Here is a 24,368-nt window from a genome sequence, read left to right on the forward strand (position 1 = left end):
CCCCATTCCCAAATCTCCGTGTAGTTTTCATGATCAATTTGAAGAGGGCATGTTGACAACAGTTTGATACAAACTGGAGGTTTTAATTGCAATAGTTTTTGATCTGATGCCCTGAAAAGTGCTTTTCTACAACTCTATTGCAGCAGGGAGACAAGTAACAGTCCATAAAAATGACTCTGACTCCAGATCAATACACTTTGCTTGCTGACTTGTGTGTTGGGTGCAACCATTCTGGGGATGCGCTGTGCTATTTGTATCTGACAAAAACAAAGATGAAAACAAACAAAGAATTCACCAACTAACCAGCATAGCACCTTCGCGGGATTGGGAGTAACGACATTTTATCGACAGCTACAATGAGATGTAAGCAAACCGTAAAATTCCACGTTAAAGCCCCACCCCCTTCCTGGGATAGAAGTCCATATAATGTAAGTAGTTAGATATTTGGGTGTATCAACCCACTTTTCAAAAAATGATAAAAAATCCCATACAAATCCTTATAAATCCAATATTTTTTCTAAACCCCATAAACCACACATTATCTCACCCCAATAACTACATAAAATACTATTTCAACAATGAACTCCTGCAACGGAGACGTCAAAAACCTAAAAAACTAAAAACCTAAATTTAGCTTTTGACCTAAAACCTAAAAACCTAAATTTAGCTTTTGACCTAAAACCTAAAAACCTAAATTTTCCTTGCTTTTTTCAAAACTGGTTTAAACCGGTTATTCAATTTTATGTAACCTTATTTATATGAACAACCAATTTGATCACAATGATAAAACATATTTTATTCATCCAACATTTGAAAATTACGGAGCCTCAGTTGATGGTTATATAATCAATCGTAAAAGATTAGAACCTAGAAAAGGATATTTGTCTGAAAATGGTTATTATATAATTTCTCCGGGACGTAACAATACATGCCCCGCTCATCGATTCGTCTATGAGGCCGTAAATCAGACACATATTTCTCCTGGATTGCAAATAAATCACATTGATTCCAATCGCCAGAACAATTCAATTGTCAATTTGCAACTGGTTACAGCCTCTGAAAATATGAAACACATGCACAAAGCCAGAAAAGAATTTTTTAACAGCTCATACTCTGAAGAAGAATTGCAAACAGTCAATAGATTAATGGAATTTCCACCAATGGAAGACAATGATTGCGAGTTTACACGCACAGAAAATAAAATAATCAATAAGATGTTTTACAGAATGTGTAACGATTTGGATGACAAAGATTTTCCACTCTACAGGGATTAATCATCAATGAATACAAGAGTTGTTTGGCTATATTTTGAATTCAACAATGGTTGATGTCTTTTTGGAGGGTAATTTGGACATGAATTTGAAAACCTTAACGATATAAAGCGATAATTATATAATACATTATTGTATGAGAGAAATGAAAAATCAAAAATCTGAAAATCAACTTTTGGATTCATCTACAAAAAAATTATCTAATAATACTATGATTATTAATGGTAAAAAATATTATATTCACCCAATTTACAATGAATATGGTGCTTCAAAGTCTGGTAAAGTTATTTATTTTCAGACAATGAATAAATTTTCTGGAACTAATAATCATACAGGGTATTTATTAGTTGCTGTTAAATCAAATGATAATAAACGAAAAACAATGCAAGCTCATCGATTCATCTGGGAATGCTTTTATGGTGTAATACCAAATGGAATGGTAATTGACCATGTTAATGATATCAAAGATGATAATCGAATAAAAAATTTACAATTGATGACACAACAAGAAAATAATTTGAAATCAGCTAAGAAAAGAGATTATGCATTTGCAGCAAATAATCACAAAAACCGGAAATGTGTTAAGGCAACAAATTGTGAAACTAAAGAAGTGAGTTATTTTAATAGTATGTATTCAATAAAAGAACATCTTGGAATTAATCCTGGATTGGTTAAAATGGTTGCCGAGGGATTAAATATGTGTAAAACGGCAATTTCCAAAATGAATCATCAAGCATACATTTTTGAATACATTGAACAAGAAGAATTACCAGACAATTATTTGAAATCATCCAATATTAGACCACGAAAATCAACTGATGAAGAAAAAAGAATTAAACATCAAGAGCGGGTTAAAAGATGGCAAAAACAAACATTTACATGCCCAAACTGCAACAAACAATTAAAAAATGGAAGTAAATATTTGCATAAAAAATCTTGTAATTAATTAGTTAGATTTTATGTTTGTAGTTAGTGACCTCCAATTTCATGAAAAATAAATGGAATTTGAGGCCATGTTGCCACAAAACAGAAACAAATCAACGAAGCCGTCAGTCCTTCCACAGATGACTGACATGAATGTTGTTGACAGTCGACATTCATTAGCAAATCTGTCAAACGCATCCAATAAAAATAATATAACATATAATATTATTATGAACAAAAATAATTTATCAAAATTAACGAAAGATCAATTAATAGCATTATTATTGGAAAAACAAAAACCGGTTCCAATGCCGAGAACCAAGAAAGTGAAACCAATACCCTATCCACGAAAATCAGTCAAACAAATGGTAAAAGATTACGAGAATACAATCATCAAGCCGCCAATGCAATTCAGAGATCGACCAATTGTTCAACCAAGAAACAACATTATTCCTCCTCCAAAACAATTTGCTGATAAACCCAAAGCAGCACCAAGAATGAAGAAAATGGCTCCGATTCCTAGACAGAGAACTCAAATCACAGAAGTTGCAAGAGCATTCAAGGGATATAACAAATCTTATGAAGTTGGAATTAAAAATGAAACAGATCCTTTGATACAAATGAGTTCAACCAGATTAGCTATTGCTCATTTTATGAAACAATTATTAACTCAAATGAAAGGAATTAAATTTATTGAAACTTTGACAATTTATTTTGAACAACGAAAAGGAAACCAAACTGTCTCCAGAATTGGATATTTTAATAGTAAACCAAAAACAATAACTAATGCCAATGATTTTCAAGAATCTTTGGATGTTAATGTTGAACAAATTATGAATGATATTCACAAATGGATTAGTGAAGGTTCAGCTTGGATAATTAAATCAATCAATGGACATTACATTAATATTATCAAATATCAGCCTCTTACTGGAAGTTCTTACATTAAACTTCCAACTGAACTACAACATAACAAAAGTGGATTGATTAATCTCAAGAATAAAGATAATGAATGCTTTCGATGGTGTCACGTTAGACATTTGAATCCACGAGAAAATAATCCACAACGAATCAAAAAAACTGACAAAGCATTTATGCCACAATTGAATTACCAAGGAATTGAATTCCCTGTTTCAGTCAAACAATACAACAAAATTGAAATCCAAAACAGTATCAACATCAATGTTTTTGGTTATGAAAACAAACAAACTTATCCAATTTATGTGTCCAAAGAAAAGTTTGAGAATGTGATGAATCTATTGCTAATCTCAGAAGATGAAAACAAACATTACTGTCTTATCAAAGATTTTAATCGATTTATGCACCACAAAACCAAATCACATCAAAGAAAACATTTTTGTATGCATTGTTTGCAATGTTTTTCATCAGAACGAGTTTTAACCAAGCATCAGGAAGTATGTATTGAAATCAATGGTGTACAATCAATCAAAATGCCTGAAGTTGGCTCAAAAATAGAATTCAAAAATTATCATAAACAAATGCAAGCACCATTCGTGATATACGCAGATTTTGAAGCAATCACTGAACCAATTCATGGTTGTAATCAATCTAACCAACAATCTTTTACTGAAGCTTATCAAAAACACACTGATTGCGGTTATGGTTACAAAGTTGTTTGCTGCTATGATGACAAATATTCCAAACCAATAAAATATTATCGTGGAGAAAAAGCTGTTTACAAATTCATGCAAGCAATGCTTGATGAAGTCAAATATTGCCGCAATACAATCAAATACAAATTCAATAAACCATTAGTTATGTCTCCAGAAGATGAAGACAAATTCCAAAAATCAACATCTTGTCATATTTGTGGTAAAAAATATGAACCAAATGATAGACGTGTTAGAGACCATTGCCATATTACTGGAGAATTCCGTGGCTCAGCCCATAATCAATGTAACAGGGATTTTACAATAACTAACAAAATCCCTGTAATATTTCATAATTTAAAAGGATATGATAGTCATTTTATAATGCAAGAAATTGGTAAAATTATTGAGACCAATACTTATGTGGATAGAAAAGGTGAAACCAGACAACACAAAATTAATGTAATCCCAAATAACATGGAACAATACATGGCCTTCATGTTGGGTTATAATTTGGTATTTATCGATAGTTTACAGTTTATGAATCAATCATTGGCAAATCTTGCAAAAAATCTACCAGAAGATGCCTTCAAATATACCAATGAAGTTTTCAAAGGTCGTAAATTACAATTAATGAAACAAAAAGGAGTTTATCCATATGACTTTATGAGTAATTTTGATAAATTCAATGATACTCAATTACCAACCAAAGATGAATTTTACAGTCAAATGAATAACCAACATATTTCCAATGAAGAATACAGTCATGCACAAAATGTTTGGAATACATTTCAATTGAAAACCATGGGCGAATACCATGATTTATATCTCAAATCTGATGTATTATTGCTGGCTGATGTTTTTGAAAATTTCAGGAAAACATGTTTGGAATACTATAGATTGGATCCTTGTCATTATTTCACATCTCCAGGATTGAGTTGGGATGCAATGTTGAAAATGACTGAAGTCAAACTTGAATTAATCACGGATATTGATATGTATCAATTTGTTGAAAAGGGCATGCGTGGAGGAATCAGTTACATAGCCAATAGATACGGCAAAGCAAACAACAAATACATGCAAAATTGGAATCCAAATGAACCCAGTAAACATATCATGTATTTGGATGCAAACAATCTATATGGATGGGCTATGTCACAACATCTTCCAACTGGGAATTTCAAATGGTTGAATAAACAGCAAATAAAAAACATTAATTGGAAAACGATTCCCAAAGATAATAAGACTGGATATTTATTGGAAGTTGATTTGGAATATCCTCATGAATTACATGACCTGCATAATGATTATCCATGTGGCGCTGAACAAATCAAAGTGGCACCAAATATGCTGTCAGATTATTGCCAAAGAATTGCAGAAAAATTTGGAATAACAAGTGGACAAGTCAAAAAACTGATTCCAACATTGGCAAACAAATCAAAATATGTATTACATTATCGTAATCTGCAATTGTATCGTGAATTGGGTTTGAAATTGACTAAAATACACCGTGTATTATCCTTTAATCAAAGTCCTTGGTTGAAGGCATATATTGATTTCAATACACGACAAAGAACTAATGCAAAGAATGCTTTTGAGAAAGATTTCTTCAAACTGATGAATAATAGTGTCTTCGGTAAAACAATGGAGAATATCAGAAAACGGGAAGACATTAAACTGGTGACTAATGAGAAACAATTATTGAAAATGACTTCCAAACCAACTTTCATCAATAGCAAAATCTTTAATGAAAACTTGGTTGCAGTCCATAAAATAAAGGAATCGTTGACACTCAACAGACCAGCCTACGTTGGTATGTGTATCCTTGATTTGAGCAAAACATTGATGTACGATTTCCATTACAATTTCGTTAAAAACAAATATGGTAACAAAGCTAAGTTACTGTTTACGGATACAGACAGTTTGACATATGAAATTGAAGCCGAAGATGTGTATCAAGATTTTTAGAATAAAAAAGAAATGTTTGATAACTCGGATTATCCATCAAATCATCAATTTTATGACTCCACAAATAAAAAAGTTATTGGAAAATTCAAAGATGAAGCCGCTGGTGTACCCATTACTGAATTTGTGGGATTGAGATCCAAAATGTATTCATATATCAAAGATAACAACAATGGTGGAAAAACAGCCAAAGGAATCAAAAAGAATGTCATCAAAAATGATATTCAACATTTTGATTACAAAGATGTGTTGTTCAATGAGAAACAATTATTTCACCAAATGAAAACAATCCGCAGCAACAATCATCAATTGGGTAGTTACACAATCAACAAGACATCGTTGTCATGTTTTGATGATAAACGATATTTGCATCCAGATGGAATACACTCATTGGCCTATGGTCATTATGCTATCCAATGATAGTATCAACTTGTGATCAAAACATTGCAACAAAAACTTGTGACAAAACTTGGTTTTTATTTGTTTTTTGATAAATATTTGATTTGAACACTTTGACTCATCTTTTGTGATGAGATATTTAATTTTAATGTTTTTGGAGAAAATTTGGTTTCAATATCTTTACAATTATTTGGTTTGTTTTTTGTCAAATATTTGATTTCGAGACTTTGTATCATCTTTTGTGGTTTCAATATTTTTGAAAACATTTTTGTGTAATTATATTATATACTATATTTATACAAAAATGAAATCCATTTTGAAAAAACCAAAAGATGTTTCCAAGCAGGTGGAATCATCTCTGTGCCAATTCCTGCATTGCAAAGATGAATGTGAATTTTGTGGATATCATGATGAATCCAAAGTTGAAACACAACCATCAATGCCTGATTGTTGTGGATCACAGAATTTGAAAAACATGGAATGTCAATTAACGTGTGTTGCTTGTGGACAGGTTGTTGGTGAAGAATACAAAACAGAATATATCAATTTTCATGCCAATTTGTTCAAAATATACAAGAAAACAGTGTATAATAGAAAATACCATTTGTCGCATACATTAGATAAAATTATTTTGAAAAACAAAATTGAAATCAGTTGTTCAACCAATTTCAAAATTCATAAAATATTCGTTGAAATAAACAAAATACTGCCACAAATCAATGGTAAAAGAAAGAGAATAATCAGTTTGAAATATCTTTTGCATAGAATATTGCAATTAATGAAAATTGATTCTTCCCAAATTGAGTTGACAAAATCCAAAAAAACAATGAAATTATACAATGTTTATTGGGATAAAATTATGAACATTATTGGCCCCCAAATCATGCACATTATTAATCAAACATAAGTGAATATCTGATATTTTTTATCATATTTGTCACCCCATTTATCGACAATCGGCGAATTATCCAAAATGAAATCATCATTTTGAGTAAGCTTGTTTGTCAAATCATCTCTATCAAAATGTCCATTTCTCATTATTTCTTTTATTTCATTTAATAAATGTCCGTAAGTTTGAAAAGCATATTGGCATTGATAAAGTTTGATTTCAACTTTTTTATGCTTCATATAAGCTTGAATTATGACAGACACCGATGATATTGCCAATAATGAAGCTCCACTGGTTGCAACCGATGATGCAATACCACCAGTTGCAAATACAATGGATGAAATATTACCAGCGAATTCCCATTTTTTGAATCTTTTGTATGCACTTTTGTACATCCACATCTTTTTGTGATATGTCATGTAATAAGCTTTCAATTCATCAATTTCTTCTGTTGATAATCGATTTGAAATATGATTGAAATCAATTATTAATTTCTTCTTTTGCATATATTATATGGTTATCTTATTTTTGATGCAATAATAGAGACCAGTTATTTGACCCAAAAACATGCATTTTTTCATCCAATTGAATGTTTTTTTCTCATTAATGGTGTACATGTATCCTTTGTCACGATGATATCTGTTGTAAAATTGGCCATAAGCATCATGTAATATTCCATGTGATCTGATATATGGTTGCCAACCAAATAATTTATGGAGAATAGCTGTTAACCATCCATCTCCAGGCCCAATTAATCCGATTCCATCATGAATTAACTCTTTGTAAACTTCATCAGGTAAACCTGTGTTGTAATGTTTTTCATACAAATATGTGAATATTACGATACTTTTTATCATGCATTCCTGTCTGGGTAATATTGGAAGACTCAATTTACGGTGAAAATCTATCATCGATGTTCGAATGTGTTCTTGCAATTCTGACAATTCTTTCATTATACAATTTGATTACAATATTTTTATAAAATAAAGTAACGGAGTCCACGACCTAGTGGTTATTGTCAGGTAATTGTATCCTAATATATTCAACAAAATACTTCATTGTCCAATCAGATGGATGATTGTTGAAGTAGCAATAATAGTTTTCAAATGACACATCAAAGAAGAATTCCAATTGATCAAATGATGATGACACCAAACCGGATTTAGAATGATGATATCTGTCATTTCTCCTGATATATGTGTTTGTCACAATAATCTCTTGCAATGTATTGATTCCTTTAATGTCATCTTTACTCAATAATTTTATCCATTTATAATTTGTTTTTGGTATTGTACCACTTTTTCTTCCTATTCTCATTGCAACTTGATTGTTGAGAAACGTTACAGCTTCCTGAGCTTGTTGAGCTTTAAACTGAGCCAGAGCTTGTTGTATTTTTGTTTCAATATATGGTTTGATGATGTCCTCATTGTTGTTAATTAATTGTTGGAGTGAAATTGCATGATTTGAATTAACTCCATCTTTTATCACCAAATGTCTGTTTTCTGTATCCAAATGACCATCATCATTCAGATGTATTGGTTCTCTATATTTGAATCCATCTGGTAAGTTGTCATAAGTTACTGTGTATTCTATTTTATCTCCATTTTCATCAAGAATATGGTTTCCATTTTCATCTTCAACGTATGGCATTATATTAATAGTGTTGATAAATAAATTTCAAAAGTTCCTGTGACTTCTCTGTTTATAATTGGAGAAGTAAACCCTGGACGTCTTTTAAAAATCCCCATTTGAATTATCATGGGTTTGATTGTTGTATTTGTAGTTACAAAATTTCTCCCAATTTTCATATTAAATTGTATTAAATGGGAAAATAAAGTTTTACTGTTAGCAATGGCGACAAAAGAAACTTGGTATTGATTTTTTGTATTAATTACAATATTTTTTATTTTAACCGGGCCTAATGTTCCAAAATTGAAACCATGAACATTTTCAAAAACTCCATTTTTTATGTTGCCGTTAACAACACTTGAAGTTTCAATATTTGACAACCAACTTTTATTGACAGCATGATATCTTTCAAAATAATCAGAGTATAATACTTTCAATTCAAAAGTTCCATTGATAGCAGTTCCTGCTCCAATATTATCCAATATTGACATAGAATCAATACTGACAAATTTTCTTGATTTAGGCAAAGCGAATGTATTGCTTCCACTTATTATGTTCCCGATTCTGTGGTATGTGTCAGTGTTGGTTGTTTCACCTTGTTTTTTCCCATTTATCAAAATTTGTGCATTTGCAACTTGTTGATTGCTTTGGAAAACAATGGAGTATAGATTGAAAAAGTTATTTCCATCAGCAGCGATTTGAAAATTATTTGTTGGATTTGTTCTTTGGAAAACACCACTGGCAATAGTTCCAGTGTATTTCGTTTTGAATAAGTTGGTAAAATAACCCAAATTCATTGCTTCAGAATCAAATATCGGATTTAATAAACCAGAAATAATCTTATTATTCATATCCATATTGACTTTCATCTCCATATCTCCATTTTTATATTCAAACATGACATTGTCCAAGCCATCATACACTCCTGGATAAACGCTATCTGACCAATCTTTGACACCGTAAACAACCAGATGACATTGTACTGGAGTCGCTGTAGCTGTTCCATGCATCGTCAAATAGATGTAATTTGGAGTTTGTTTGCTGTTGTTATTGAATTGAACCAATAGCTTGCTATAAGCAGTGAAATCACGCTGTACAGCTTTGTGGATGTATGCTTCAGAAGCAGTACATGTTAATTGAATATTAGTCATTTCTGGTGGGTAGAATTCAAACACAATTGTGTATGTTCCAATAGCAAGAGTATAAATATTGAAACCTATCCTTGATCTGTAATCATTACTTCCACTGTCTTTAATCAATGTGATATCATAAGCTTTTTTATTCTGATGTGGGGATTGATTGAAAGCAGCTATTCCATACACTGTGATATTATATTCTGAACTGCTTTCATCGGTATCTGTAAGATATTTGAATTCATTTGTTTTATGGCTGCTGACAAGATGACTTTGCTCCAATTTGTCATCAAAATATTTTTTGGTAGTAGCATCATTATCATCAGTTGGTTGAGCCATATCTTTGATTTGTTTATTATTCATATCAAGGTTTCCAGTCATTGCAACACTTCCATCTTTTTTCAAATATACACTCAAATCACTTCCAACAGATGGTATTTTAGCTATTTCTGTATCAACATATGCTTTAGTGGAAGCATCATTGGGATCGGAAGGATTTCCAAGAACGATTATTTTATGACCTCTCATATCTAATTCACCACCAAGAGCATTGGGTGTTAACCTGTTGAGAAAGTTATGATCAACGTAGTGTTTATTAACAGCATCGTTATCATCAGTTGGTTGAGCCATATCTTTGATTTTATGATTGTCCATATCGAGGTCACTATTGGAGACTTTTTGTAAATATTTAGTATCACAGAAACCTAAATTAACGACATCATATGTATTTTGTATATTGGCTCCAAGATGAGTAATTTGTTGATTACCCATATCCAGATTTCCAGTCATTTCAACAGTGCCATCTTTTTTCAAATATGTAGACAAATCAGGTGATGGTATTTTTTTAATCTCATCATCGACATATTTTTTATTCGCCGCTTGATCGTTATTATCAGGTTTTAAAACACTAATATCAAAAAATGTTTTCCGTCCAGTAATATGTTGTTCTGTTGATGTAACCATTATTTCACTTTTAGCTCGTCCACCATGGCCATCAAAGTTTTTCAAATCTGGTATATTAAGATGAATGTTTTCATAAGACTGATGCTCAGTCAATAATCGAACATCATTGGAGCTGCCAGCACCGTCTGGCGTGTCTTGTAGATAAATACTATTGGTATGAACACTTCCACTGTTGCTGTAAATTACTGCTTTATTAGCTCGCACATCACCAGGAGCATTATCCAACAATTGTATTTGGCTCTTTGTGACAACATCATTGGGATCAGCTCCTTGTTTAACATTAACAAGTTTTTTGTTTTGTATATCATAATTTCCATTTGGGGTTAATTTAAACCCTATTCCTTGAGGCCCAGCGGCTCCTTGAAGAGGAGCCGTTGTGAAAGAAGACGATGAACTATGTTCGTTGAATATTCCCATTTATATCATTTGGTTATATTGTTCCATAAAAATTCCTGTTAATTCTCTTCATGGGCTTATCAACATATAGAAATGAAAATGGCTCTTTGGTTGCTTTAATGTATTTATCCTTTTCGACACCCAACTCACGGGATATCAGACCTCTTTCATTGCTGCTAGGAAAGTCATAGACACAGAAATGAGAGCAATTGAGTCGAATATCTTTTGGTGTTTTGTAGAACGATTGGCTCAGATAAATAACAGAGCAGTTCTTGTGTCTGCCACGAATAAAATAATCAATCAATGGTTTCTGGTTTTTTTCACAAATAAAGTCATCAAATATGACTATCTTCTGGGCATCTTCATCCTTCAATTCCTCCACTGGAATTATATCATCATTGCTACAAACAAGGACATTATACCCGACACTATTTGATATATCAGTCAATGTTTGTAGCATATCCTTGTATTTTTGTTGCTCCAAATTTTTGGCATACAAATGTATTCTATCATAATACAAAAGTGGTTTCATCAGCATATGGTACAATAAATTTGTCTTTCCAGATCCTGAATTACCACATATTAACATCCGAAACGTGTCACTTGGCATGTAACCATACAATCTTTTGAAATTAGTGTTTTTATCATGTCTATCATAATTTGGGATTTCCATGTATATCAATACATTATATAAGTTAATAATATAATGGATCTACAAAGATTAAAACAATTATCTGAAGCCAAGATTAAGGCTGGAACAATAACCAAACAAGTTAGAGATACATTGAAGGAGTACAAGCATGATAAACAAGATTTACAACAAGGTTTATCAGAAACTTTCAAACCAATTATTAAAGCTCAAGAGGAAACAAAACAAACAATTGATGAAAAACAAGACAAACTGATTGAACAATTGGAGAAAAACCAAAAAGCGTTGACTTCAGGTTTGGAAGACATTGCTATGTTAACTTATCAGCCTGAAACACAATCACCAGAAGCAAAGCTACCAATTGGCTATAAACCATTAATGATGTCACCTGATGTTGAATCAAATTTGGATGCTGGTTTTGATATTGATGAAATCCAAAAATTGATGCAATACGATCTTGCACCTCCGAGTTCTGTTCTCCAAGCTTCTATGCAAGGAGATATTGACATCAAGGATTACGATGCTAATATTGGCAAAATGTTGAAAAAACTTGGAACAAAGAAGGGTCCTTTATCCAAGGGCCAAGGAAAGACCAAGAATAAAGACAAAATTGATAAAATAGATGAAGATATAAAATTATTGCAAAAATACAAAGGGCGCATTAAAATAATCCCAGAAGGAATGAAAACCATCAAAAAAGGTTCTGGTTATACGCAACCAAAGAAGAAATACAGCAAAAAATTCAAGAAATTGGGCTCTGGTGTTGTTTATTTCAATGATGCTAATGATTTGATTGACAGAATGGAATTGCTTGGTGGATCCATTTTGGCTGGCAATAATGGAGTCAAAGAGGAATTTTCACAAATAGCCCATAAATTGAATCAACTTGGCTTGATAAACAACAAACAACTCATTGATTTATTGCAACAATATATAATTCGCTAGGTAGCGTAATCAGTTACATAATTAATTATATAACTGAAGTATATATGCAAGAAAGAGCGATACATATTTCATCTGTTAACCGACAAAAAATAGGTCGAAGTCGGCCTGAAGACTTTATTATCAAATTTGATCCCCCATTGAAGCTTGACACAACAATGAGACATGAGCTAGCTGTTGATCGAGTTTCAATGACATACTCGTGGCATAATGTCAATGCAGGATACAACAATAATACAATAAAATACAGCCCAGATAATGGTACAAAATGGGAAACAATCACATTTGTTGATGGAATGTATTCATATGATGATCTTGATGATTATATCACTCAATCAATAATTCAAAATGGAGATAAACCATCTTCCAGCAAGGGCATCAATCTATATTTTGTGCTTTCATCATATAGAGTTGTCATTGAGCTGGACAACCAATGGAATCTTGATATTAGAAACTCTAATTTTGGGGCGCTTATTGGATTTGAACCAAAGTTAATTAACCAAACTGAACATGGGACAAAATTGCCAAATATTACCAATGATATTGACGTTTTGGACATTAATTGTGATATAATAACTGATAGCCTCAGTGATGGACGATTCACAAATACACTGATAATGATACCCACTGACAATTTAACAAGGAGTTATCCATTTACTTTTGAGCCAAAAAGAGCATTATACAGCCCAGTTTCCAAATCAATTATTTCAGAAATGGGGATAACAGTGACTGACGCTTTGGGTCGACCAATTGACTTGAATGGCATTGACTGGTTCATGAGCTTGATTCTCAGGTCTAGTTTAATATAATATATCAATATATGGTACGACAAAGTGAATTTAAGCCACGTTTTGACCCAGAATTGGGTCGTTATGCGATGAAACATATCCATGGTGAAGGAATTATGGATGTTTTCAGATCAGTTGGATCAAAACTTTTCGGAAAAACAGCAAAAGAATTAGCTAAAAAAGGAGCCAAAACTGCAGCTGAAAAAGCAGTCACCAAAACTGGTGAGTTTGCTGGTAATAAAGCAGGTGATAAAATAATTCAATTATTGAGCAAAAAACAACCTTCCAAAACAAAATCAGTGACAATGAGCCAACCAAAAATGGAGCAGCCACTGACTGATTTTCAAATAGCTGAGAGAGTTAATAGGATGATATCTGGTGGAAAACTCAAAAGAAGGAGGAAATGAAAATAATGTAACATATCTGTATAAATGAAATCATTCAGAAATCCAAAATACATTGAGAGATATGAAGATGTCTTCTTCCAATTGGAGACACCATTGAATACTGGTAATCCAGGAAATAATAGGTCACAAAAGAAAGATGGTTATCGTTTTGTTGTTGACAACACAGGAGAAGTGACCCCATTTGATTGGTATAATGCAAGAATATCAGTTGGTTTTAAAGTCCAAACAATGCAGAATGCAAATATAGCAGCTGAAGACCATAATGGTATTGTTAATGGTTCACACAGTCTTATACATGATTTCGATGTAAGATTGAATGGTAAAATGGTATATGATTGTAATGATGCAAATCATTGTGTTAATATCAAGAATCTATTGGAATATAGTCCAGGATATGCTCAATCGACAGCAACAAATGAGTTTTTCTATCTGGATACAAACCGACACGCTGAAGAACGATCGGCTGAAGATAACTACAATAAAGGATTTGCTGTAAGAAAAGCACTTTTGGGTCTATCAGTTGTTGTCAATACAGAAATACCATTGAATCGATACTCATTCTTTGAAGCATTGATGGATGAGTTATTACCATCAACAAGATTGGAATTAAATTTGCAGATTGAATCTGATACTATTCTAATATGGCAAGCTGGGGCTGATTGTCGTGTAATTATTACCAGAATGGAGCTTATTGTGCCACGAATCACTTTCAATTCAGAAGGGCAATCACTGTATATGAGTCAGTTTTTGAAGCCACATAAATGGGTTTATTTGCGAGAAAATATTGAGAGAAGTAATTCTTCAACACAAAGAAGTGGTAATTTTCAGATAACAAGTGGGATTTCAAAGCCAAGGCATGTATTTGTTTTCATTATCAATGATGCAAATCTTGCTGCACAAACAGTAAATCCATTTTTGTACAATACATTTAGTGTATCAACAGATCCCAGAACATTGCTAAATTGTCATTTATCTGTGGCTAATGGCAATGAATATCCTGATGTACATTACACTCCAGAGGCTGATTTGACTCGAGTTTACAGAGATGTCCTCAAATATGTGCATGCAAATAATGAATACAGTCAGGGGACTTTATTGAATGTCAACAATTTCAAAACACTATTTCCATTCTTGTATTTCGATTTAACAAAACAAAAAATGGATATCAAAGATGGTACCACAAAGCTGACATTCCACTATGAATTATCTGGTACAACTGCAACTGCATATTCAGTTTATGCATTGACATTATACGAGCAAGACGCGGAGCTCATTCAAAAAGATGGCAAACTATTGTTTCGATAATTAATGTAACGTTAGTTATATAAAAGATATGACAACTTATCATTCACATGGAGTAAACCTATCAATTGGGCAAAAAGATAGACTAGCAAAAGCATTAAAAAACAATTCAGCAATAACAATAAGATTATCAAATTCTGAATTAACTGGACCGGATCAGCTGATGTTAACCAAAACACAAATAAATAGGTTGAAAAAGGCAATGCAAAACAAAACTGGAGCAGATATTAAAATAAGCAAAACACAGATACGAAAAGCTGTACAACAAGGAGGCAGTCTTTGGTCATCATTATTCAAAATTGGCACAAAATTACTACCAATGGCAACGAAAGCAGTTGGACCATTAGCTACTGGAGCACTTTCTGGGCTTGCAAATGTGGGTGTCAATAAAATATTTGGTGGTTTCCTCATTCCTCAAAATAAAATTGATCAATTAATAAAATACAAAGATTGGCTCACTGAAGCACAAAAGAAGCAAATTGTCAATGCAATACATACTGGTGGACAGATTGTAATTAAACCAACTAAGACACAATCAGGAGGTTTTTTGGGGACATTATTGGCTTCAATTGGCATTCCAATGGTTTTGAATGCATTAATGGGCAAAGGGTTACAGGTGGATAGAAGTAGATCCAGAAGATCGGTCCCAGTTTTTGTTCCAAACACAACCAAAAAAGATGGTGGTTTGGTCCTACCACTTAATTATAGACCCCCTCCATTTTTCGGTACATGGGATCAGTATGGTAAAGGGAAAAAAAAAACCAAAAAAGGAAAAGGTCTGTTGTTAGGCAAAAACAGTCCATTCAAGGGGATTCCATTAATCGGAGACATTCTGTGAAATTCATAAATAAACCACTCAGTAACTTTGAACTCATTGACTGGGTCAAAAAACTCAAAATAAAACACTTCAGAGGCATTTACAGCAGAGATAATCTACCACAAAAGATGAAAAAAGATGAAGTTGGTATCATTAACCTGGATTCACAGATTGGGCCAGGTACACATTGGGTTGCGTATCGAAACGGAGACAAATATGTAGAATATTTTGATAGTTTTGGGTTAATTATGCCAAAAGAAATTATGCAATTCATGTCAACAAGTGGCAAACGATTAATGTATTCAGGTGATGAAATCCAGGAAAGAGATTCAGTATTATGTGGCTATTGGTGTTTGTATTATTTATTTGAGAGACAAAAGGGTACAAGTATATTGAAAACAATCCACAATGCACATTTTGACATGAACAATCAAAGTGTCAATCATAATTTTATAATCCAATATTTTAAAAAATTATCTAATTAGTTTGTATAATGGTTGATATAAGATATTGTGAAGAGTGTGATGAATACACAGAATTTTCAGGAAAATTATGTTTATGGTGTACATTGGTAACAGATTCTGAGTCAGACTCTGATGATAATTAATCTAATATAGTGATATAAAATGGTCAAATCATATTGTGTTAAACAAAAGAAAGAAACTGAATGTGTTCAGCCTTCAGGTTACAAGCAAGCCAAAAATGGTCGGCTTATGTTCTTCTGTACCTGTGCTGAATGTGGTATAACTAAAACCAAATTTGTTAAAAAACAGGGAAACTAAATAGCCCCTCTGAAGGGGGGGGCATAATGGATACTTTAGCATCAACTGGTGCTGATATGTTAATTCAACATGGATTACCATGGATGGGAAAGAAAGCAGTTGAAATGGGTCGATATTATGGTTCTGAAGCACTTAGAAACCCTAAATTGCAGAAAAAAGCTATTGATTATGCTATCTCTAAAGCAACACCTTTTGTTCAAAAGACTGGATCAGAGATGTTTGATAAATTATCAACCAAAGTAAGGCCAAAAAAAAGGTACAAAACTGACCGAAAAGAACTTGATGGTGGTAATTTAGATACAATTTTAGAACAATTTGGCACACCAGGTAAGGTTGCATCGAAGTCGATGGATGTTGTTGGAACATTAATTCCATCAACAAAGGAAGTCTTTGATAGATACAAATCCGGTGACATTGCCAAAAGTGCATTTAGCACAGATACTGGTATATTGTCGAGTCAATTTTGGTCTGGCAAGGCTGGAAAAAAGACATTAGAAAAATACAAAAATTATCCATGTGAAAGCATGGTAAAAATTGGGAGCAAATTTCACAACACACCGAAATGCTCAAGTTATGATGCAATTGGTTGGCACCCACCAAATTGGGATGAATATGAAAGAGGCATGAAGGGTCGTCCCAAAAGTCGTTCCGCTGTCCTAAGCGGTGGATCAATTGATATACACAAAATGATAGGTAAATTACCGCGTCCAAAATCTGGATGGGTATTACCTGGACACAAATACACTGGTCCATACAATGATTTGGAAAATCAAGTCAAATATAACCCCAAAACTGGACAAATATTGGAAATATATGATAAACCAACAGGCAAAACAGATGCAATAGCCATGCAACATGATGTTGATTATTCAGTCTGCAAAGATGATAAAAAATGTAAATTAAAAGCTGACAAAAAGATGGTAAAGTCATTGGATGCTGTTCCATATTCCGAACGACAATGGGGACATTGGTTGGCAAGAAATACAATAAATACAAAATCAAAATTGGGACTTGGGGTTCCAAAAAACGTCAAAAGCCGTCGGGTAAAGAGGAAAACTGGCAAGAAGAATTAGCTAATGAGCTGCATAAACCCATAAGACGTAACTTTACTCGGCGGCGTGTTATTGTAAATAATATTGATGAAATATGGGCTGCTGATCTTGTTGAAATGCAACAATTCAGTAAATGGAATAAAGGTAATAGGTATCTTCTCATGACTATAGATGTTTTTAGTAAATACGGCTGGATTGTTCCATTAAAAGATAAAAAAGGTGAGACCATAACGAAAGCATTTCAAAGCATATTCAAAGAGGGTCGAAAACCAAAGTATCTGTGGACTGATAAAGGCTCAGAGTTCTACAACAAACATTTCAAAGACTTGCTCAATAAACATAACATTACACTTTATTCCACTGAGAATGAACAGAAGTCATCAGTTGTTGAGCGATGGAACCGAACGATTAAAAATAAAATGTGGAAACGATTCACTGCTCAAGGCAATACAATGTATCTGGATATTTTGCCTAAAATATTGAAGCAGTATAATAACACTAAACACAGTTCAATAAAAATGACACCGACAGAAGCATCTAAGAAAAAGAATGTAGGAACTGTTTACTTCAATCTATTTGGCAATTTGAAACCAGTATCAAACAAGCCAAAATTCCGAATTGGTGACAAGGTTCGAATATCAAAGTACAAAAGAAAAGTGTTCGATCGGGGTTATACACCCAATTTCACAGAAGAGGTTTTCTTTATCGATAAAATACAATACACTAATCCAATCACATACAAACTGAAAGATCTTAACAACGAACAGATAAAAGGTAGCTTTTATGAACCGGAATTATTGAAAGCTGAACAGGAGTTATTCAGAATCGATAAAGTTATTAGGAGAGATTACAAGAAGAAACAAGCTTTGGTAAAGTGGAAAGGATACAGTGATGAATTCAATTCTTGGATTCCAATCAAGGATTTAGTCGATGTGTAAAATCATTTCACGGTTTCACGAGTATTCGATAGCGAGTCGATTCAATAAAAAAATCTATTGTTGTGTGCAAGATAAATGATATTCTTACCTCAAAAAGCGTCTACAAACATCAGAACGATGAAAGTGGAGAAATAAATGTTCAAAAATCCCAAAACAGGAGCCATAAACATTAAAATACAACCTCTTCGCAAAATGGCAACAAAATGGCCGACACGTGTGTTAAACAAACTAGTGTCCAGTCCGCTTTGGGTTGTGTGCATGAAAGCGCATGCGTGTTAATCCAAATCAAGCAATATTACGCAATATACAGAAAAATAGCACCACAAGTGTAAAAATTTCAGAACTGAGTGTAATATATAGGTAATCGGGCCATTATTATATTAGTTCACAAACTTTGGTGAAGCTTTAGGGTGGTGTCAGCTGGCCCCTGACTGAAACCTGTTTAACGGCTTGTGCAGATGGTGAATTACTGAGTAGTGTGGGATGTCTTCCAGTAGACGGTACCTCCAGGGTGAGCCCGCTCAGGCCCTACTGGTTTACAGCGGGGTGCTCAGAGTTCTTTCCCGAACTCAACCTCTGTCCCAGAGGTAAACTGGGAAAGGGACAGCCGCCTTGTCAGCGGCGGGAAAAAGACCTGGCTGGGGCCAGGCAAGTAAACAGCCAACCGAGCACCCCACGTTCAGGGTTTTGTCCATTTTCGTGACAAGTCACACAACGTCACGCGTGACAGTAACGGCATCCAGTCACACAACAACCATAATGATTATTTTTTTATCCAAATTGGTGTTCAAAAATATTGTATTCATCATTCAAATCAGCGATTGATGAGTTGGTTGGATTTAATCGATTATTGTTTGTGAGTTTGGTGTCATTTATGAAAGTGAAAATTTAGGTTTTTAGGTTTTAGGTCAAAAGCTAAATTTAGGTTTTTAGGTTTTAGGTCAAAAGCTAAATTTAGGTTTTTAGGTTTTAGGTCAAAAGCTAAATTTAGGTTTTTAGGTTTTTAGGTTTTTGACGTCTCCGTTGCAGGAGTTCATTGTTAAATTCAAAGGCTGTGTTAGTTAATTTATACAAGAATTGGATTTATAAGGATTTGTATGGGGTTGGGTAAAATATTGGATTTATAAGGATTTGTATGGGATTTTTTATCATTTTTTGAAAAGTGGGTTGATACACCCAAATATCTAACTACTAATGTATATGTATGGTATGTGTATATAGTATTGTATGTTAGCTTTAATTCGTTTCTCAGATATGTTTTACGTCGTTGTTCTGAAACATTTTTTTATTCTGCTTATATGCCCCCAAAGATAAGCCCCCCTCCTCCCCTTTATAAGCCCACCCAAAACCCCATATGAAGTTATATAAGTCCAGGTCTTTGATTTGGGATTTTACGGTGGTTACAGTGTTACTGACATACCAGCGGCACATTACCTGTGTTGCCAAGTGAACTTGCTGAGAGCATGTCAATCTGAAATAATAATTAAAATAAAATTCACATTGTCAACAAAGTTATTGAACACAAAATGTTCATTCAATACCGTTCTCTACAAGGCCACATACTTTTACTGACTTTTGATGTGAGATCAAAAAAGTCTGCCATTAAAAAAAAAAAGAAAAGGTTTGGCAGAGAATGCACTGGCAAGGCTTGTATTGGGAAAGTACCAACCGACTGGATAGAGGGTAACACTTTGTTACTTGATTTGCAGGCTTGCCCGCATTAATTAACTTTAATTTTATTCTAAAATATCATTAAACAAAAGGTACCTCAGCAATAGGCAGAGGAAAATTCCTAACTCTCTCTCCAGTTTGAAAGTTGATGTTTCCAGCAGCAATATTGGTGGCAAATTCATCAGTAGGACTATGGTTGCATATAAAGTCAAGTATACAGGCAATGCAATTTAAAAATTGAGGTCAACCCAGAGTAAACCATACTGAAGGCTGCTGTTTACATAGTGTCACTGCTGTAGTTTCAAAAAAATAAAAAGAGCACCATTTTGACATCGTGTGAAATTGATTTTTCGTTAGCTGAAATGAGAATACAATTCATTTTCATAGAAAACAAAATATGTTGTCGAACAGTCATACAGTATATGTGTACTGCAAAAGAATACTGGCTTCTGGAAACAAAATACTCATTTGACGTGTCCCCACTGAGTGGAACCACTTTTTTGGTTGATGGGTTGAACACTGCCTGGTGTTGGAAAATTTTGTCCGCCAGAGAAAACCTGTCATAATAACTGTCTGAGACAATAATGGATGGCATCTTCAGGATTTCTCTCATGTTCTGGAGAGCCCACTTTATCCCTTTTTCACCAGTCGATTTCACTACTTTTCCGGCACGCTCTAAACCAATGCCTCTTATGGAGCTTGCGTAGTCACACCCAGAAAGAATGCACATGTGCCTAAACTTTTGAAACGTGTACACTTTCATTTTCAGGCTCTTGTTCAAGTCACTCTTTTTTACAAGTTTTCCAATGCTATTTGTGCCCATGTTGAACATAACCTGCAATGAAGAAGAAGGCTCAACCTCATTTGTGTACATTACACAGTGGAACCCCACTTTGCAGACACCTGCTTAATACAGACCTGCTAATCACTGATATTTTGATCGGCCTGAGGTGCCTCACCACAGTCTGCACTAACCTTTTACCACAGATTGTAGTTATACATACTAAACAGCCTTTGAAACATGCTTACTGAAATATATATGTGCTTTTTGTGAAGCAATCATCAGGCAACTGCTAGAAATACAATAAGAGAAATTTGAAAATACAGAACAATAGACAATAGATGCTAACTTCTTTGCGTGACGTGTCACACGGGATCGTTATCAGTAACTAAAAAAGAACACTGTTTAGTAAAAATTTCCTAGCATGTCTGCAACCTGATGCGAGTTCATTTCTGCTGTTGAGAGTTGACATTTCCGGCCTGCATAATATGAAAAATTTCTCCCACAAACACAAATTACATCTCTTAGATACATTCGAATAGGACCTAGCTTGTTTAACTTGCCGCCATTTAATTTCATACGCAATTTGTTGATCTTTTAAGCTCCAGATATACTTACTCAGCGCTGTAGCATGTTTGTAGCGCTTATTAGGAAATGGTGTTGACTTCAGCCTGGTAGATGACATTTTCTGCGTTGCAATTTCCATCCATAGGGCACGAGTTAGGATTCCGGCAATTACAGTTCTTCTTTTAATCGTTGGTGCGTACGGATTTGTTAATTTCAGCTTTGTTATGATAAGATATTATTGTTCTGACGCTAGCCATGCAGCTGTAGCTTAATTTTATTACGCGGGATGCCCTGAGGGGGCATACCGTGTCTAAAAACGGGACGATTTCTTTTTCCTCGTAGCCACAAATCTGTATATTAATTTATTCATTAAACTCTCCCCTCTCCTACTCGGGATGTATTGTTCTGATTGTCTTCAACAAAAGCAGGCCAATCAAAATCCATTCTTGTCGCTTATATTGCGAGGGAGGGAACCCACTCAGCCCTACCTGTGTGACGTCAACGCATCATTTGATATATTTATCAAAAACGGATTAAATTTGTGGCGCGATATTGTTAACATGTTGTGGACTGAAGTGTGCCCTTTTCAAACGGAAATTTCACCATTTTGAGGCGGCAAATCGAAAGAATGACTTCTAAGAAGCACCCGACATTTAAAACGGTGGAAATTGGTAAATTCCTGGCGAAGGAATCGTGCTTTGTTTGACAGTCTTAGACCACGACGCGAGACTGAAAAGAGGTCATTGAGAAGCTTACGTTATCGCAATGGAATTCCCGCAATTTCCCTTGAAACCCTGAGTAGCGTAACACAAGAGAAACAACGTAACGCGATCGTCGTGACTCAAACTATCCCATTAGCAAGGATAGTTTTATCAATCGTCGAAGCATACAGTTGGAATAAATGAATCAGCCCCAGCATCTCGCGTAATGTCAGTATAGCAGGCATCTTGTTGTGTTACGGTTAGAAATTTTGTTAAGGGGGTTAGACTTAGGGAAATGTTTGTCGATAAGTGAAAGGAAGCATTTCCCCACGTTTGTTGCCACGTTCTTGCTAAATGGAGGGTTAAACCACAGGATATTTCTTTGCCGTCTAGCAATATTTGTTTTACTCAATGCTGCTAACTCACCACTAGTAAAGCTGTGGATCGTTAAGGCTGATTTAGACGGTGCAGCTTTGTTGTATGCGACAGGATGGGCGTGTTAATCACACTTTCGACTTCTTTACGATTTAAAAATAGTCCGCGAGAAGCTAGAAAAGACGTCTGTTAAGCTGACTCATTCTTTGTTCTCTGTATAACTTTATACTTAAACCGCTTTGGGAACTTCGAATAACTAAATTAACTACGTTTTCAATGGAGTTTCGAAAAGCTGACAGTCACTGTAATGTCAAATAAAATGAGTAAATATGATGAATGTCTGATCAGCCAAGTGAAACGAAACCTGTTCACACCCAAGTACCCTCCAAGTGCACTTGAAGTGAATAGTGTAAGCCCGTGCACGTATTGTTAATAATGGATTGTTGTACACTGCTCCTCACTTTTATTTGATTTTGTGTTTTGTTCTTTACATGTTCTAATTGCGATCAGAAAAAATTGAAAGGCTTGTGGAGAAATGTAACCTCGTGTGATTGAAATGCTCTTTCTAAGTACATCGAAAATTCTCGAGACACGTCGGGGACAAAAAATTCTATGGACCCTTATTCTAGGACGTACGGTACTTGCTATTGTTATATGGCATAATTTAATCTTTTATTACTCAATTTCAAAGATGCTTACTAACAAAATAAAGTATATTTAACAACTGTACCAGTACCATATATATACATATATACATATATTATTATTATAAAAGAACATTTTATACTTTTCTAGTTTTTTATTCTGTGGCCGGGAGGCACTTTTAAAATTCCCATGTACCCCTGTATTCTAGAACCGCAAAGGTACATGGAAATTTCCATGTACCTTAGCATTCTAAGACCGTAAGGGTACATGGAAATTTCCAAGTACTTTTGCATTCTAGAACCGAATAGGTACATGGGAATTTCCATGTACCATTGCATTCTAGAACCGTAAAGATACATGGTCTCAAAAGGCCAAACGTGACATTTCAGTCAAATGAAAGTCTAGGACAAATATTGGCTCAATTTCAGGCAAAGTGGCAAATTTCTACCTTTGACACTCTGAAAGCAGAGCATTGGAGATTGCCCCCACCTTAGATATTGATATTGACTTGTTGACAACACGATCGCCAAAATGCATGAAAATGTGGCGAGCTCTTTCCTTCATTACCTCAATACCATTGATCACCACATCCAGTTCACTTCGGAAAAGAATTCGCTGTCGCTTGGGTGATCGCGCTTAGTTGCACAGGAAACGCCTAGACATCGAAGAGCTGAAGTACAGTTTAAAGGGAGGCTAAAACCTTCCTAACAATCTCAGTTATCAAATCCGAACATGGCAACCCAATTACTTGAATGTCAATCATTCACCACCC

At 34.1% G+C, this 24,368-nt stretch overlaps 1 protein-coding gene across 1 annotated transcript; it reads right to left on the minus strand.

The window, feature by feature from the left end:
- Positions 1-126: 126 nt before the first annotated feature.
- LOC146457110 (exonuclease 1-like) lies at positions 127-21,401 on the minus strand. Its single transcript, XM_085092390.1, has 4 exons — positions 20,971-21,401; positions 20,624-20,717; positions 20,291-20,327; positions 127-257 (listed from the first exon to the last, which is right to left on the minus strand). Exons 1-4 carry the CDS (start codon positions 21,399-21,401, stop codon positions 127-129), a joined length of 693 nt encoding a protein of 230 aa, XP_084948516.1.
- Between the last annotated feature and the right edge of the window lie 2,967 nt (positions 21,402-24,368).

Source organism: Pavona decussata, unplaced genomic scaffold (assembly GCF_977016875.1).
Source record: "Pavona decussata unplaced genomic scaffold, jaPavDecu1.1 SCAFFOLD_248, whole genome shotgun sequence".
In the NCBI taxonomy this organism is placed as follows: Eukaryota; Metazoa; Cnidaria; class Anthozoa; order Scleractinia; family Agariciidae; genus Pavona; species Pavona decussata.